At 48.5% G+C, this 17,042-nt stretch overlaps 1 protein-coding gene across 2 annotated transcripts in view; it reads left to right on the top strand.

Annotated features, from left to right (window-relative positions):
• The first annotated feature begins 1,391 nt into the window (after positions 1-1,391).
• The window catches only part of RBL1 (RB transcriptional corepressor like 1), a 436,431-nt gene continuing 420,780 nt past the window's right edge, over positions 1,392-17,042 (top strand). Inside the window, exons 1-3 of one of the 2 annotated variants that reach the window (XM_063960185.1) lie at positions 1,392-1,864; positions 12,455-12,588; positions 12,672-12,872. In XM_063960185.1, coding sequence (XP_063816255.1) covers positions 1,694-1,864; positions 12,455-12,588; positions 12,672-12,872 — 506 coding nt within the window. In that variant the 5' untranslated portion in view covers positions 1,392-1,693. The remainder of the gene's footprint in view (positions 1,865-12,454; positions 12,589-12,671; positions 12,873-17,042) is intronic. The other variant, XM_063960186.1, reaches the window with a different exon arrangement.

Below are 17,042 nucleotides of genomic sequence, written 5' to 3'. Positions count from 1 at the left end.
AGTAGTGTCTGGATCCACTCAGCGTTCGCTAACGTATGATCAATCTTGGAAGCGGGGTGAGTCTCCCTGTATCCCATTCTACTAAGTACGGGTAATACAGGACTAAAATCTCATCTACCTTTTGAGTACGAATAGTTAGATAAGTGCATATTGCACATGAGTCTGTATACAGTAGCGGATCTTGCCACGGGCAAGCAGGACTTTTGCCCGGGGCGCCGCCTTCCGGAGGGCGCCGCACCAAGGCAAGATCCGCTGCTGCTGTGTGCCCCCCGCTGCGAAGGCAAATTAGATGCGTACGCGTCTAGTTTCCCTTCGTGGAGAGGTCCTTTACTGTGCGCGATGACGTCATCGCGCACCGCACAGCAAAGGTCCTCTCCACGAAGGGAACTAGACGCGGACCTTTGCTGTGCGGTGTGCGATGACGTCATCGCGCACCGCACATCATTTCAGTCTGTACAGGGGGCGTAAATGACCACGCCCCCTTACGATGCCACGCCCCCTAATGCCGCCCGGAGCGCCAGAAGCCCCGGAACCGGCCCTGTCTGTATACCATTACTGTTTCTTTCGCATTGCGTCTGAATACGTTAGATCAGTTAAACATGATTCAGTAAATTTGCTTGTGTAATGGGTGGGGCCTAATGATGTTATTGGCTTAGCCCTGCCTCCGTTGCCACCCACCTGCTTCTCCTCCGAGTATCTCCTGGAGAGGAGAAAATAAATGTAGTTAAGTATGACACACACACAGCTAAATAGTAACACTTTGTAATGCAAGCAGAACAAAGCAGTGCACGATAGCTAGCAAAGTGGAATGAGCAGCAGGTATAAACCAAACTTCTCTAGTCACAAAGCAAACAGAAGTGCACAGAATTAAAATGGCTGCTTGTTAATATATACCCCAGATAGGCCAGCCCTCTATTTAAATTTTTAGAAATCTTGCAGATAAAGCTGGTGTGCTTTGGTCAGCATGCGATGCGCTCGAATTCGATCATCCGATACCACCTGATTTCTGGTCGTAAGGGGCATGCGATAAATCGTAGGATTGTATGTGCATTGAATGCACACAAAAAAAAAGCACTTTCGATGCGATTCATCTCAAGATGAGCTTCAAGGGAAATTGGGCCTGATATCGTGTTGAATGCAATCGCACAAGTGTATGGGCACCATAACACGTGAGGAGTTGCAATCTCCCGGCAGCTGGCAGCATGGCATGCTTGGACTTGTAGTGCAGCTAAAGCACCATAAGGTAAACATCATGTCACACACCCCTCCTCCAGATTAAATGCCACTTTGGACTTTAATTTAGGTAAATACTACATGTCCCAGAATGCACTCCTCTGAAGTATGTTTGATATCCATCCACTCTCCGGGAAGTACAGGGAGCAGGCGCTGTACATTACATTCCCCCCACTGGAATTTACATGTAGTCCCCCGTGCTGTCACCTTCCTGCCCCGGACAGCCAAGGAATATACTGCATATGAGAGCACCAGGGATATAACTGGTGTATTTGGGCTTGGGTGGTGCGGCGGAAGGATACCTTGCACGGACAGTAAGGAAGTGAGACTGTCCACTTTTCGCGCCTTTTTGGCTACGCAAGGTGTTGTGGGAAAGAGCTGGGCACCGGCACCAGCTGCTCAGGACAGTGATTGCGGCTGCTGTAGGAGTGTGGCCGTGACCGGCGCAGACACCGCGGGGATGCAGAGGGATGAAACCGACCCGGAGTCCTCTAGCTCCTCGGACGGGGGCCCCGGAGAGCGGGTGCGGGAGCAGCTGGAGGTTCTGTGCGGGGAGCTGAACCTGGACCAGGAGACGGCGGCGGAGACTATGAGCAACTTCACCAAGACTTGGAGCACGTACAGCCTGGAGGTGAGGGGGCAGCACGGGGGTGGGGTCCGGGCTGTGCGGCAGACGTACTATGCTGCAGCGGGGAGGGTACGTGTGGCCAGGGTGGGTGACTGGCAGGGCAGTGGGGAGCGCTGACAAGTTACTGGCTATACGGGTGGGAGCGACGCCGCTGTGTGTACGGTGCTGCGGTATATGTCTGGAGAAGCGCTGGCTGCTGTCAGGTGGCATCCCGTGTAACGCATGGAGAAACTTCATGCAACTTTAAAATTAATTTCATGTGTTGTGGTGGAAATAACAGTTTGTTATTGTATGTGATTCCCCCGCTGTCTGCCCTGTCCCCCACAGCACTGCTTCCTCTCAGCAGAGCAACATTGTTTTAGTCACAGGTTGAACATTCCGTATAGCATGCAATTATCCTCTAAAATGGGGGTGGTCTTCTGTTTGCCGGCGGTCGGGCTCCCGGCGCTCAGTATACCGGCGCCGGGAGCCCGACAGCCGGCATACCGACACTTATTTTCCCTCGTGGGGGTCCACGACCCCTACGCGCGCCACCGTGCCCGTAGCGTAGGACACGCTGCACTCCAGGGAGTGTCCTTGTCCTAATTGGATTGTATCTCTGGCTTTGATTTGTTACGAGGGATATTGGGGTCCATCTACCTATATGAAGAGATCGTAAGGCCAACAAAAGAAACCTTTATGAGTTTTCATCACGTCTTACAGAAGTAAGCTTACATGTAAGCGTCCATCACCATAAATCCTGCATATCACGTTGGGTGCCTTGAAAAAGAGGTGGAAGCTTGAACTTTCCAGTTTTGGGACTATATCCACATTTCCATTCCCTGTATTACACAGTGGTGAAAGATCTGGTCTCAATGCAGTATTATACTATGGTGCATTTTTTTTCTTTTTCATATTGAATGAACTACATCGGTCCACTGTGGCAAAACTGAATTTTCTGGACATTGAGCGCAAAAGTGAGATCGTACTTTTTTCTTTTTTTTTACAAGGTTGTATAGATTGGTGTTCTATTTAGTACTTTCCTGTGCAGCTCATTTGCGGCGCCCAGAGAGGAATTATTTTCTTATTGGTGGAAATAACAGTTTGTTATTGTATGTGATTCCCCCGCTGTCTGCCCTGTCCCCCACAGCACTGCTTCCTCTCAGCAGAGCAACATTGTTTTAGTCACAGGTTGAACATTCCGTATAGCATGCAATTATCCTCTAAAATGGGGGTGGTCTTCTGTTTGCCGGCGGTCGGGCTCCCGGCGCTCAGTATACCGGCGCCGGGAGCCCGACAGCCGGCATACCGACACTTATTTTCCCTCGTGGGGGTCCACGACCCCTACGCGCGCCACCGTGCCCGTAGCGTGGCGAGCGCAGCGAGCCCGCAAGGGGCTCATTTGCGCTCGCCAAGCTGTCGGTAAGCCGGCGGTCGGGCGCCGGGATGCTGGTCGCCGGGAGCCCGACCGCCGGCCAGCCGTAGTGAACCCAATGGGGGTGGTCTTCTTCTGTTTGCCGGCGGTCGGGCTCCCGGCGCTCAGTATACCGGCGCCGGGAGCCCGACAGCCGGCATACCGACACTTATTTTCCCTCGTGGGGGTCCACGACCCCCATAGAGGGAGAATAAAAGTGTGGCGCGCATAGCGCGCCACCGTACCCGTAGCGTGGCGAGCGCAGCGAGCCCGCAAGGGGCTCATTTGCGCTCGCCAAGCTGTCGGTAAGCCGGCGGTCGGGCTCCCGGCGCCGGGATGCTGGTCGCCGGGAGCCCGACCGCCGGCCAGCCGTAGTGAACCCCTAAAATGGTTACTAGGAACGTGAGTGCAGTGCAGCTGCTGCAGGGGGGGACATAGGGGTTTGTTACAGTATATGATACAGGTTCTACGACTTGGGAAGAGCTTGGCTCTGTCCCGAGTAGCTACTAATAATCTAGAGAAACCTCTCCTTGGGGATGCGACCCTTCATCTCGCTGAAGAGGATATCCCAGTGTAGGGTTTTCCAGCTTTGTGGGGCTCTGGGATGATAGAAGGTAGTTGCTATATTCAAGTCGGCTAAAGGACCTCTGACAGGGGGAGGAGCCATGACACGATGGGGAGGAGATAGGCCAGCAGGATAGTTCTACTATCCACACCACCAACTACTCCCTTTAGTAACCTGGTGGCGAGCGAAGCCACCGTGCCCGAAGTGTGGCAAGCAAACATTTCGGGTACCCTGTTTGGTCATGGCTCCTCTCCCTGGTGACGTCAGAGGTCCCTTCTCCAACTTGGTTTTAGACCTAACCGATGACAGAAGGAAGAGTTGTATAGCAGCTGATCCTGTGTCATGTAACGTTGCCCTTACAAGTTCAGAAGATGAGGGATGGCACTTATCTATGTAAACTCCAGAGATCAGAGCTATAAATGACTGTTATATGACTGTGTATTTGAAGATTAACTGTAGGAAAGATCATCATGTCCATAATTTTAAAAATAAGAATTTACTTACCGATAATTCTATTTCTCATAGTCCGTAGTGGATGCTGGGGACTCCGTCAGGACCATGGGGAATAGCGGCTCCGCAGGAGACAGGGCACATCTAAAGAAAGCTTTTAGGATCACATAGTGTGTACTGGCTCCTCCCCCTATGACCCTCCTCCAAGCCTCAGGTACTGTGCCCGGACGAGCGTACACAATAAGGAAGGATCTTGAATCCCGGGTAAGACTCATACCAGCCACACCAATCACACTGTACAACTTGTGATCTGAACCCAGTTAACAGTATGATAACAAACGAAGTAGCCTCTGAAAAGATGGCTCACAACAATAATAATAACCCGATTTTTGTAACAATAACTATGTACAAGTATTGCAGACAATCCGCACTTGGGATGGGCGCCCAGCATCCACTACGGACTATGAGAAATAGAATTATCGGTAAGTAAATTCTTATTTTCTCTAACGTCCTAGTGGATGCTGGGGACTCAGTCAGGACCATGGGGATTATACCAAAGCTCCCAAACGGGCGGGAGAGTGCGGATGACTCTGCAGCACCGAATGAGAGAACTCCAGGTCCTTAGCCAGAGTATCAAATTTGTAAAATTTTACAAACGTGTTCTCCCCTGACCACGTAGCTGCTCGGCAAAGTTGTAATGCCGAGACCCCTCGGGCAGCCGCCCAAGATGAGCCCACCTTCCTTGTGGAGTGGGCCTTTACAGATTTAGGCTGTGGCAGGCCTGCCACAGAATGTGCAAGTTGGATTGTGCTACAGATCCAACGCGCAATCGTCTGCTTAGACGCAGGAGCACCCATCTTGTTGGGTGCATACAATATAAACAACGAGTCAGATTTTCTGACTCCAGCTGTCCTTGAAATATATATTTTTAATGCTCTGACAACGTCCAGTAACTTGGAGTCCTCCAAGTCGCTAGTAGCCGCAGGCACCACAATAGGCTGGTTCAAGTGAAAAGCCGAAACCACCTTAGGGAGAAAATGAGGACGTGTCCGCAGTTCTGCCCTGTCCGAATGGAAAATCAGATATGGGCTTTTGTACGATAAAGCCGCCAACTCTGAAACTCTCCTGGCTGAAGCCAGGGCCAGTAGCATGGTTACTTTCCATGTAAGATACTTCAAATCTACAGATTTGAGAGGCTCAAACCAATGAGATTTGAGAAAATCCAAAACTACGTTTAGATCCCATGGTGCCACTGGGGGCACAATCGGGGGCTGTATATGTAGTACACCCTTGACAAAAGTTTGTACTTCAGGCACTGAAGCCAATTCCTTCTGGAAGAAGATTGATAAGGCCGAAATTTGAACTTTAATAGACCCCAATTTGAGGCCCATAGACAATCCTGCCTGCAGGAAATGTAAGAATCGACCCAATTGAAATTCTTCCGTTGGGGCCTTCTTGGCTTCACACCACGCAACATATTTTCTCCAAATGCGGTGATAATGTTGTGCGGTCACTTCCTTCCTAGCCTTAATCAAGGTAGGAATAACTTCCTCTGGAATGCCCTTTTCTTTTAGAATCCGGCGTTCAACCGCCATGCCGTCAAACGCAGTCGCGGTAAGTCTTGGAACATACAAGGTCCCTGCTGAAGCAGATCCCTTCTTAGAGGTAGAGGCCACGGATCCTCCGTGAGCATCTCTTGAAGTTCCGGATACCAAGTTCTTCTTGGCCAATCCGGAGCCACTAGTATTGTTCTTACTCCCCTTTTCCGAATAATTCTCAGTACCTTTGGTATGAGAGGCAGAGGAGGAAACACATACACTGACTGGTACACCCATGGTGTTACCAGAGCGTCCACAACTATTGCCTGAGGGTCTCTTGACCTGGCGCAATATCTGTCCAGTTTTTTGTTGAGGCGAGACGCCATCATATCCACCTTTGGTTTTTCCCAACGGTTCACAATCATGTGGAAAACTTCCGGATGAAGTCCCCACTCTCCCGGGTGAAGGTCGTGTCTGCTGAGGAAGTCTGCTTCCCAGTTGTCCACTCCCGGGATGAACACTGCTGACAGTGCTATGACATGATTTTCCGCCCAACGAAGAATCCTTGCAGCTTCTGTCATTGCTCTTCTGCTTCTCGTGCCGCCTTGTCTGTTTACGTGGGCGACTGCCGTGATGTTGTCCGACTGGATCAACACCGGCTGACCCTGAAGCAGCGGTTTTGCCAAGCTTAGAGCATTGTATATCGCTCTTAGCTCCAGTATATTTATGTGAAGAGACGTCTCCAGGTCTGACCATACACCCTGGAAGTTTCTTCCCTGTGTGACTGCTCCCCAGCCCCGTAGGCTGGCATCCGTAGTCACCAGGACCCAGTCCTGTATGCCGAACCTGCGGCCCTCTAACAGATGGGCACTCTGCAACCACCACAGGAGAGACAACCTTGTTCTTGGTGACAGTGTTATCCGCTGATGCATGTGCAGATGCGATCCGGACCATTTGTCCAGCAGATCCCACTGAAATGTTCGTGCATGGAATCTGCCGAATGGAATTGCTTCGTAAGAAGCCACCATCTTTCCCAGGACTCTTGTGCATTGATGTACTGACACAGTTCCTGGTTTTAGGAGGTTCCTGACCAGTTCGGATAACTCCCTTGCTTTCTCCTCCGGGAGAAACACCTTTTTCTGAACCGTGTCCAGAATCATTCCCAGGAACAGCAGACGTGTTGTCGGGGTCAATTGAGATTTTGGAAGATTCAGAATCCACCCGTGTTGCTGAAGCACTACTTGGGTTAGTGCTACACCGACTTCCAGCTGTTCTCTGGACTTTGCCCTTATCAGGAGATCGTCCAAGTAAGGGATAATTAATACGCCTTTTCTTCGTAGAAGAACCATCATTTCGGTCATTACCTTGGTAAAGACCCGAGGGGCCGTGGACAAACCAAACGGCAGCGTTTGAAACTGATAATGACAGTCTTGTATCACGAACCTGAGATACCCTTGGTGTGAGGGGTAAATTGGGACATGCAGATAAGCATCTTTTATGTCCAGGGACACCATGAAGTCCCCTTCTTCCAGATTCGCTATCACTGCTCTGAGTGACTCCATCTTGAACTTGAATTTCTGTATGTACAGGTTCAAGGATTTCAGATTTAGAATAGGTCTTACCGAACCGTCCGGCTTCGGTACCACAAATAGTGTGGAATAATACCCCTTTCCCTGTTGTAGGAGGGGTACCTTGACTATCACCTGCTGAGAATACAGCTTGTGAATGGCTTCCAATACCGTCGTCCTTTCTGAGGGAGACGTTGGTAAAGCAGACTTTAGGAACCGGCGAGGGGGAGACCTTTCGAACTCCAACATGTAACCCTGAGATACTATCTGCAGGATCCACGGGTCCACCTGTGAGCGAGCCCACTGATTGCTGAAAATCTTTAGTCGACCCCCCACCGCTCCTGAGTCCGCTTGTAAAGCCCCAGCGTCATGCTGATGGCTTTGTAGAACCCGGGGCGGGCTTCTGGTCCTGGGCAGGGGCTGCTTGCTGCCCTCTCTTACCCTTTCCTCTGCCTTGCGGCAGATAAGACTGTCCTTTTGCTCGCTTGTTTTTATAGGAGCGAAAGGACTGCGGCTGAAAAGACGGTGTCTTTTTCTGTTGGGAGGGGGTCTGAGGTAAAAAAGTGGATTTGCCGGCAGTTGCCGTGGCCACCAGATCCGATAGACCGACCCCAAATAATTCCTCTCCTTTATATGGCAATACTTCCATATGCCTTTTGGAATCCGCATCACCTGACCACTGTCGCGTCCATAAACTTCTTCTGGCAGATATGGACATCGCACTTACTCTTGATGCTAGAGTACAAATATCCCTCTGAGCATCTCGCATATAAAGAAACGCATCCTTTAATTGCTCTAGAGTCAATAAAATACTGTCCCTATCCAGGGTATCAATATTTTCAGTCAGGGAATCCAACCACACTACCCCAGCACTGCACATCCAGGCTGAGGCTATTGCCGGTCGCAGTATAACACCAGTATGAGTGTATATACTTTTCAGGTTAGTTTCCAGCCTCCTATCCGCTGGATCCTTGAGGGCGGCCGTATCAGGAGACGGCAACGCCACTTGCTTTGATAAACGTGTGAGCGCCTTATCCACCCTAGGGGGTGTTTCCCAGCGCGTCCTAACCTCTGGTGGGAAAGGGTATAATGCCAATAACTTCTTAGAAATTAGCAGTTTTCTATCTGGGTTAACCCACGCTTCATCACACACGTCATTCAATTCCTCTGATTCTGGAAAAGCTACAGGTAGTTTTTTCACCCCCCACATAATACCCCTTTTTGAGGTACCAGCAGTATCAGAGATCTGCAAAGCCTCCTTCATTGCCGTGATCATATAACGTGTGGCCCTGTTGGAAAATACGTTTGTTTCTTCACCGTCGACACTAGATTCATCTGTGTCGGTACCCGTGTCGACTGACTGAGGTAAGGGACGTTTTACGGCCCCTGACGGTGTCTGAGACGCCTGAGCCGGTACTGACTGGTTTTCCGGCCGTCTCATTTCGTCTACTGACTTTTGTAATGTACTAACATTATCACGTAATTCCATAACTAAAGCCATCCATTCCGGTGTCGACTCCCTAGGGGGTGACATCACCATTACCGGCAATTGCTCTGCCTCCACACCAACATCGTCCTCATACATGTCGACACACACGTACCGACACACAGCAGCCACACAGGGAATGCTCTAATCGAAGACAGGACCCCCTTAGCCCTTTGGGGAGACAGAGGGAGAGTTTGCCAGCACACACCAAAAGTGCTATAAATGTATATAAACAACCCTAAAAGGTGGTGTTTTTGTTATAAGCGCTTTTAATATATAAATATCGCCAATTTATGCCCCCCTTCTCTTTGTTACCCTGTTTCTGTAGTGCAGTGCAGGGGAGAGTCCTGGGAGCCTTCCTCACAGCGGAGCTGAGCAGGAAAATGGCGCTGAGTGCTGAGGAGAATAAGCCCCGCCCCCTTTTCGGCGGGCTTTTCTCCCGGGTTTTGAGAAAACTGGCCTGGGTTAAATACATACATATAGCCTTAATGGCTATATGTGATGTATTCTTTGCCACTAAAGGTATTTAATATTGCTGCCCAGGGCGCCCCCAGCAGCGCCCTGCACCCTCCGTGACTGGTCAGTGAGAAGTGTGTAGCAACAATGGCGCACAGCTGCCGTGCTGTGCGCTACCTTCATGAAGACTGAAGAGTCTTCTGCCGCCTGTTTCCGGACCTCCGATCTTCAGCATCTGTAAGGGGGGTCGGCGGCGCGGCTCCGGGACGAACCCCAGGATGACCTGTGTTCCGACTCCCTCTGAAGCTATGTCCAGTAGCCTAAGACTCCAATCCATCCTGCACGCAGGTGAGTTGAAAATCTCTCCCCTAAGTCCCTCGATGCAGTGAGCCTGTTGCCAGCAGGACTCACTGAGATTTAAAACCTAAAAAAACTTTTTCTAAGCAGCTCTTTAGGAGAGCCACCTAGATTGCACCCTGCTCGGACGGGCACAAAAACCTAACTGAGGCTTGGAGGAGGGTCATAGGGGGAGGAGCCAGCACACACCATGTGATCCTAAAAGCTTTCTTTAGATGTGCCCTGTCTCCTGCGGAGCCGCTATTCCCCATGGTCCTGACGGAGTCCCCAGCATCCACTAGGACGTTAGAGAAATGTATATTACGAAGTCTGCAAAAAATGATCCCAATAGGTATGAGAGACTGTATACTAGCTACTAGGAGGAGAGGATACTTATGATCCCATGACCATATGGAGAATGGTAACAAGCTCTGCATCACGGTAGATGACTGTAACGTTTCACACTACCTCAGACTGTACTTGGCATGGACTTTTATGCATGATGCCATTCAGCAAAGAATCGCTTGCTGGAAGAAAGTGCTATTCCATGTGAGTGGCCAGCTGAGTATTGCCTCACACTTCCGTCACTCTGAGTACAATATATAATTTGTTTATACAGATTTGGTATGGGTTGTTACCACAGGGCAACAATATATTTATAAGTTAGCATTCCTGAACTTAGTGACAAAATACACTAATTATACAGTACTGTACGAAAGTTTTAGGTAGGTGTGGGAAAAGAAACGCTGCAAAGTAAAAATGCTTTCAAAAATAAGTGTTAATAGTTTCTTTTTATCAATTAACAAAATTCCAAGTGACTGTACAGAAGAGAAATAAAATCATTATTTGGTATGACTACCCTTTGCCTTAAAAATGCATCAATTCTAGGTACTCTTGCATACAGTTTTTGAAGGAACTCTTCAGGAAGGTTGTTTCAAACATATTGGAGAACTAACCACATATTTATTTAACACTTTTGTATATAGTGCTGCATATTCTGTTGCGCTTTATAATTTGAACGACAGTAATCGAACAAACTGGGTAATAACAGACGGAGGAAGGAAGGCCCTGCTCGCAAGTTTACAATCTATAGGGAAATAGGCATTGATGCACAAGGATGCTGTAGGTGCTACCTATTGCATAATGGTCCTGCCAGATTTCATGTAGGCTTGCTCAAATCCTTCTGTCTCCATGTATTCCCAAACAGACTGAATGATGTTGAGATCAGGGACATATCACTTCCAGGACTCTGTTATTCTTTAAGCTGAAGATAGTTCTAAATGATGTTGGCTTTGTTTGTGGTCGTTGTCCTGTTGCAGAATAAATTTGGAGACAATCTGATGCATCCCTGATGGTATTGCATGAGGGTTAAGTACCTGCCTGTATTTCTCAGCATTGTGGACACCATTAATCCTGACCAAATCCCCAACTCCGATTGCTGATATGCAGCCCTAAACTTACCGTACCACTTACCTAAACATTGTTGCAGACCAACTATCCGATGATGGCAGTGTTCTCTTTCAGCAGGGTAATGTGCATTGCAACACTGCAAAACATTTTCAGTAATGGTTTGAGGAACGTAACAAAGAGGTATTGTCTTGGTCTTCAAATTCCCCAGATCATAATCCAATCAACCATCTGTTGGATGTGGTAACTAGTCTGATCCATGAAAGCCCGAACTCGCAACTTAAAGGATATGCTACTAATGTCTTGGTGCCAGATACCACAGGACACCTCTCTATTCCATACCTTGATGGGTCAGAGCGATTTTGGCAGCATGAGGGAGACCTACACAATATTAGGCAGGTGGTTTTAATGCTATTGCTGATGGGTGTTTATACTTACTTTTGAGGGACTGGAGTATTAGTCTAACTCAACCAAGTTGCAAAATTGCACTTATCCCATTCCCTAAACCAGTGGTTCTCAACCTTGGTCCTCAAGTACCCCCAACAGTTCATGTTTTCCAGGTCACCTAGCAGTTGAACAAGTGTATTCATTACTCACTGACACATTTTAAAAGACCCACAGGTGGAGCTAATTATTTCACTTGCAATCCTGTGAGGAGACCTGGAAAACATGAACTGTTGGGGGTACTTGAGGACCGCGGTTGAGAACCACTGCCCTAAACTACAGTTTAGCGCAGAATATATGCTATATTTAACCTGCATTAAAGTATTCTGTTAACATTTAAAAAAAAAAAAAAAATGGCAGTCAGAGCGAAGCTGTTAGGATGAGTTCTCTTAAAGTTCTAAATTTACACTAGTTAGAAACTCATTACATCCACACATTGGGAAATTCGATGATCATTTAAAGTGACATCTGTAAGGTTCAACATAGTATTATCCTAACAATCTGATGGGGATAAGCGAAGAATGGCTCTATGAGAAGTAAGGATGGAGCGACTCTTATCCTGTGCCTGTGTACAAGATAACACCACCTGATTAAATCATAAGCAGATTAATGACTTTAAACAAGTACTCTAAAGTGGGGTACTCGCGGAGCGATAATCTAAGCAATCTGACTAGATTGCTTAGATTTTAAGCATGATTGCTCCGTGTGTACCTCTCACAGCGATAGCGCTGCACAGCCCTGTGCATCGCTATCACTGGTGCTAGATTGGCCTGTGGTGAGCGAGGGGAGAGATGTGTGCTGAGCAGTTTGCTCAGCACACATCTCTCCCCAGATCTGCCTGTGAATACGGGCCTTTAATGTACATGTTTTGTTTATTTTTAAAGGCCATGCTGCAAATTGTCTTGATGCATCCAATTTTCATTTCTACAGTTAGTGTTTTTTGCCTTCAGGGGGAAGTAAAGCACTGGTTGGCATGTGCTTTATATGCTGCTTGTCGAAAAGGTGTAATTCCAACTGTTGGAAGAGGTATCATGGAGGGTAATGGAGTGTCCCTTACACGTATTCTCCGCTCTGCCAAGTTAAGGTTGGTCTCCTCACCTTTGATCTAAAACTTGTATGATAATGCACATTCATAACTAATTGTTTTTGTAATCATCTGTCCTGCAGTCTGATACAGTTCTTCAATAAAATGAAGAAGTGGATGGACATGTCTAACCTTCCCCATGAGTTCAGAGAACGAGTTGAAAGGCTGGAGAGAAATTTTGAAGTTTCCACTGTAATCTTCAAGAAGTTTGAACCAATATTCATGGATATATTTCATAATCCTCATGAAGAGCCTCCAAGACTCCCCAGAAGCAGAAAGCAAAGGTAACTTGCTAGCAGTCTTATTACCCAGATGTATCCTAACAGGTATACTAGCTCTCGTTTGTGCCACATATTGTAACAAGAAAGGCAGTGCTGTAATGTGGGTCAAAATCCCTTCCAACTGATATTTCTGAATGAGCGAAAACATTATTAATACTTTGATACAATAAATTATTTGTTTCTCTATCGTCCTTGTGGATGCTGGGGTTCCTGAAAGGACCATGGGGGAATAGCGGCTCCGCAGGAGACAGGGCACAAAAAGTAAAGCTTTCCGATCAGGTGGTGTGCACTGGCTCCTCCCCCTATGACCCTCCTCCAGACTCCAGTTAGATTTTTGTGCCCGGCCGAGAAGGGTGCAATCTAGGTGGCTCTCCTAAAGAGCTGCTTAGAGAAAGTTTAGCTTAGGTTTTTTATTTTACAGTGAGTCCTGCTGGCAACAGGATCACTGCAACGAGGGACTTAGGGGAGAAGGAGTGAACTCACCTGCGTGCAGGATGGATTGGCTTCTTGGCTACTGGACATCAGCTCCAGAGGGACGATCACAGGTACAGCCTGGATGGTCACCGGAGCCGCGCCGCCGGCCCCCTTGCAGATGCTGAAGTAAGAAGAGGTCCAGAATCGGCGGCTGAAGACTCCTGCAGTCTTCTAAAGGTAGCGCACAGCACTGCAGCTGTGCGCCATTTTCCTCTCCGCACACTTCACACGGCAGTCACTGAGGGTGCAGGGCGCTGGGAGGGGGGCGCCCTGGGAGGCAAATGAAAACCTTTTTTGGCGAAAAATACCTCACATATAGCCCCCAGAGGCTATATGGAGATATTTAACCCCTGCCAAGATTCACTAAATAGCGGGAGACGAGCCCGCCGAAAAAGGGGCGGGGCCTATCTCCTCAGCACACAGCGCCATTTTCTCTCACAGAAAGCCTGGAGAGAAGGCTCCCAGGCTCTCCCCTGCACTGCACTACAGAAACAGGGTTAAAACAGAGAGGGGGGGCACTGATTTTGGCGATATTGAGATATATATAAAGATGCTATAAGGGAAAACACTTATATAAGGTTGTCCCTATATAATTATAGCGTTTTGGTGTGTGCTGGCAAACTCTCCCTCTGTCTCCCCAAAGGGCTAGTGTGGGTCCTGTCCTCTGTCAGAGCATTCCCGGTGTGTGTGCTGTGTGTCGGTACGTGTGTGTCGACATGTATGAGGACGATGTTGGTGAGGAGGCGGAGAAATTGCCTGTAATGGTGATGTCACTCTCTAGGGAGTCGACACCGGAATGGATGGCTTATTTAGGGAATTACGTGAGAATGTCAACACGCTGCAAGGTCGGTTGACGACGTGAGACGGCCGACAAACTATTAGTACCGGTCCAGGCGTCTCAGAAACACCGTCAGGGGCGTTAAAAACGCCCATTTACCTCAGTCGGTCGACACAGACACAGACACTGAATCCAGTGTCGACGGTGAATAAACAAACGTATTTCTCATTAGGGCCACACGTTAAGGGCAATGAAGGAGGTGTTGCATATTTCTGATACTACAAGTACCACAAAAAAGGGTATTATGTGGGAGTGAAAAAACTACCTGTAGTTTTTCCTGAATCAGATAAAATAAAATGAAGTGTGTGATGATGCGTGGGGTTACCCCGATAGCAAATATTGGCGTTATACCCTTTCCCGCCAGAAATTAGGGCGCGTTGGGAAACACCCCTTAGGGTGATAAGGCGCTCACACGCTTATCAAGTGGCGTTACCGTCTCCAGATACGGCCGCCCTCAAGGAGCCAGCTGATAGGAAGCTGGAAAGATATCCTAAAAAGTATATACACACATACGGTGGTTATACTGCGACCAGCGATCGCCATCAGCCTGGAGATGCAGTGCTGGGTTGGCTTGGTCGGATTCCCTGACTGAAAATATTTTATTCATATAGAGCATTTAATAGGATGCATTCTATATATATATGTACGTGAGATGCACAGAGGGATATTTGCTCTCTGGCATCAAGATAAGTACGTTGTCCATATCACCCAGAAGATGTCATGGACACGACAGTGGTCAGGTGATACAGATCCCATACGGCACATGGAAGTATTGCCGTATAAAGGGAAGGAGTTAGTGGGGTCGGTCCATCGGACCTGGGGACCACGGCAACAGCTGGGAAATCCAACCTTTTTACCCCAAGTTACATCTCAGCTGAAAAAGACACCGTCTTTTCAGCCTCAATCCTTCCTTTCCCATGAGGGCATGCAGGCAAAAGGCCAGTCATATCTGCCCAGACATAGAGGTAAGGGAAGTAGACTGCAGCAGGCAGCCCCTTCCCAGGAAAAGAAGCCCTCCACCGCGTCTGCCAAGTCCTCAGCATGACGCTGGGGCCATGCAAGCGGACTCAAGGTGGGGGGGTAGTCTCAAGAGTCTCAGCGCGCAGTGGGATCACTCGCAGGTTGACCCCTAGATAGTACAAGTATTATCCCAGGGGTACAGATTGGAGAGTCGAGACATCTTCTCCTCGCAGGTTTCTGAAGTCTGCTTTACCAACGGCTCCCTCCGACAGGGAGGCAGCATTGGAAACAATTCACAAGCTGTATATCCAGCAGGTGATAATCAAAGTACCCCTCCTACAACAAGGAAAAGGGTATTATTTTTCCACACTATATTGTGGTACTGACGCCAGACGGCTTGGTGAGACATAGTCTAAACTGAAATCTTTGAACACTTACATAAAAGGTTCAAATCGAGATGGAGTCACTCAGAGCAGTGATAGCGAACCGGAAAAAAGGGGACTATATGGTGTCCCTGGACATCAAGGATTACCTCCATGTCCAAATTTGCCCTTCTCAACAAGGGTACCTCTGGTTCGTGGTACAGAACTGTCAATATCAGTTTCAGACGATGCCGTTTGAATTATCCACGGCACCCCGGGCCTTTTACCAAGGTAATGGCCGAAAAGATGTTTCTTCAAAGAAAAAAGGCATCTAAATTATCCCTTACTTGGACGATATCCTGAAAAGGGCAAGTTCCAGAGAACAGTTGGAGGTCGGAAGAGCACTATCTAAAGTAGTTCTACGACAGCACGACTGGATTCTAAATATTCCAAGAATCGCAGCTGTTTTCCGACGATACGTCTGCTGTTCCTAGGAATGATTCTGGGCATAGTCCAGAAAAAGGTGTTCCTCCGGGAGGAAAAAGCCAAGGAGTTATTCGACCTAGTCAGAAACCTCCTAAAACCAGGCCAAGTATCAGTGCATCAATGCACAGGAGTCCTGGGAAAAATGGTGGCTTCTTACGAAGCGATTCCATTCGGCAGATCTCAGGGGATTTGCTGGACGAATGGTCCGGATCGCATTTTCAGATGCATCAGCGGATAATCCTGTCTCCAAGGACAAGGGTGTCTCTTCTGTGGGGGCTGCAGAGTGCTCATCTTTTAGAGGGCAGCACACTCAGCATTCAGGACTGTGTTCTGGGGACCACGGATACCAGCCTGAGAGGCTGGGGAGTAGTCACACAGGGAAAAAATTTCCAAGGAAGTGTGGTCAAGTCTGGAGACTTCTCTCCACATGAATATACTGGAGCTAAGGGCAATTTACAATGCTCTGAGCCTAGGAAGACTCCTGCTTCAAAGTCAACCGGTGCTGATCCAGTAGGACATCATCATGGCGGTCGCCCACGTTATCAGACGGGGCGACACAAGAAGCAGGAGGGCAATGACAGCAAGGATTCTTCGCTGGGCGGAAAATCATGTGATAACACTGTCAGCAGTGTTCATTCCGGGAGTGGGCAACTGGGAAGATTTCCTCAGCATAAATGAATTCCACCCGGAAAAGTGGAAACTTAATCTGGAAGTTTCCACATGATTGTAAACCGTTGGGAAAGACCAAAGGTGGTTATGATGGCGTCCCACCTGAAGCGCCAGGTCAAGAGACACTCAGGCAATAGCTGGGACGCTCTGGTAACACCGTCGGTGTACCAGTCGGTGTATGTGTTCCATCCTCTGCTTTTCATACCCAATGTATTGAAAATGATAGGAAGGAGAGGAGTAAGAACTATACTCGTGGCTCCGGTTTGGCCAAGAAGGACTTGGTTCCCGGAACTTCAAGAGATACTAAGAAGGGTCTTGATTCGGCAAGAACCGTGTCTGTTCCGGGACTTACCGCAGCTGCGTTGACGCCAAGGCGGGTGAACG

The sequence above is a fragment of the Pseudophryne corroboree genome, chromosome 3, assembly GCF_028390025.1.
Source record: "Pseudophryne corroboree isolate aPseCor3 chromosome 3, aPseCor3.hap2, whole genome shotgun sequence".
Classification (NCBI taxonomy): Eukaryota; Metazoa; Chordata; class Amphibia; order Anura; family Myobatrachidae; genus Pseudophryne; species Pseudophryne corroboree.
Note: the sequence above shows the minus strand (reverse complement) of the source record. Positions and strands in the feature narration are given on the sequence as shown.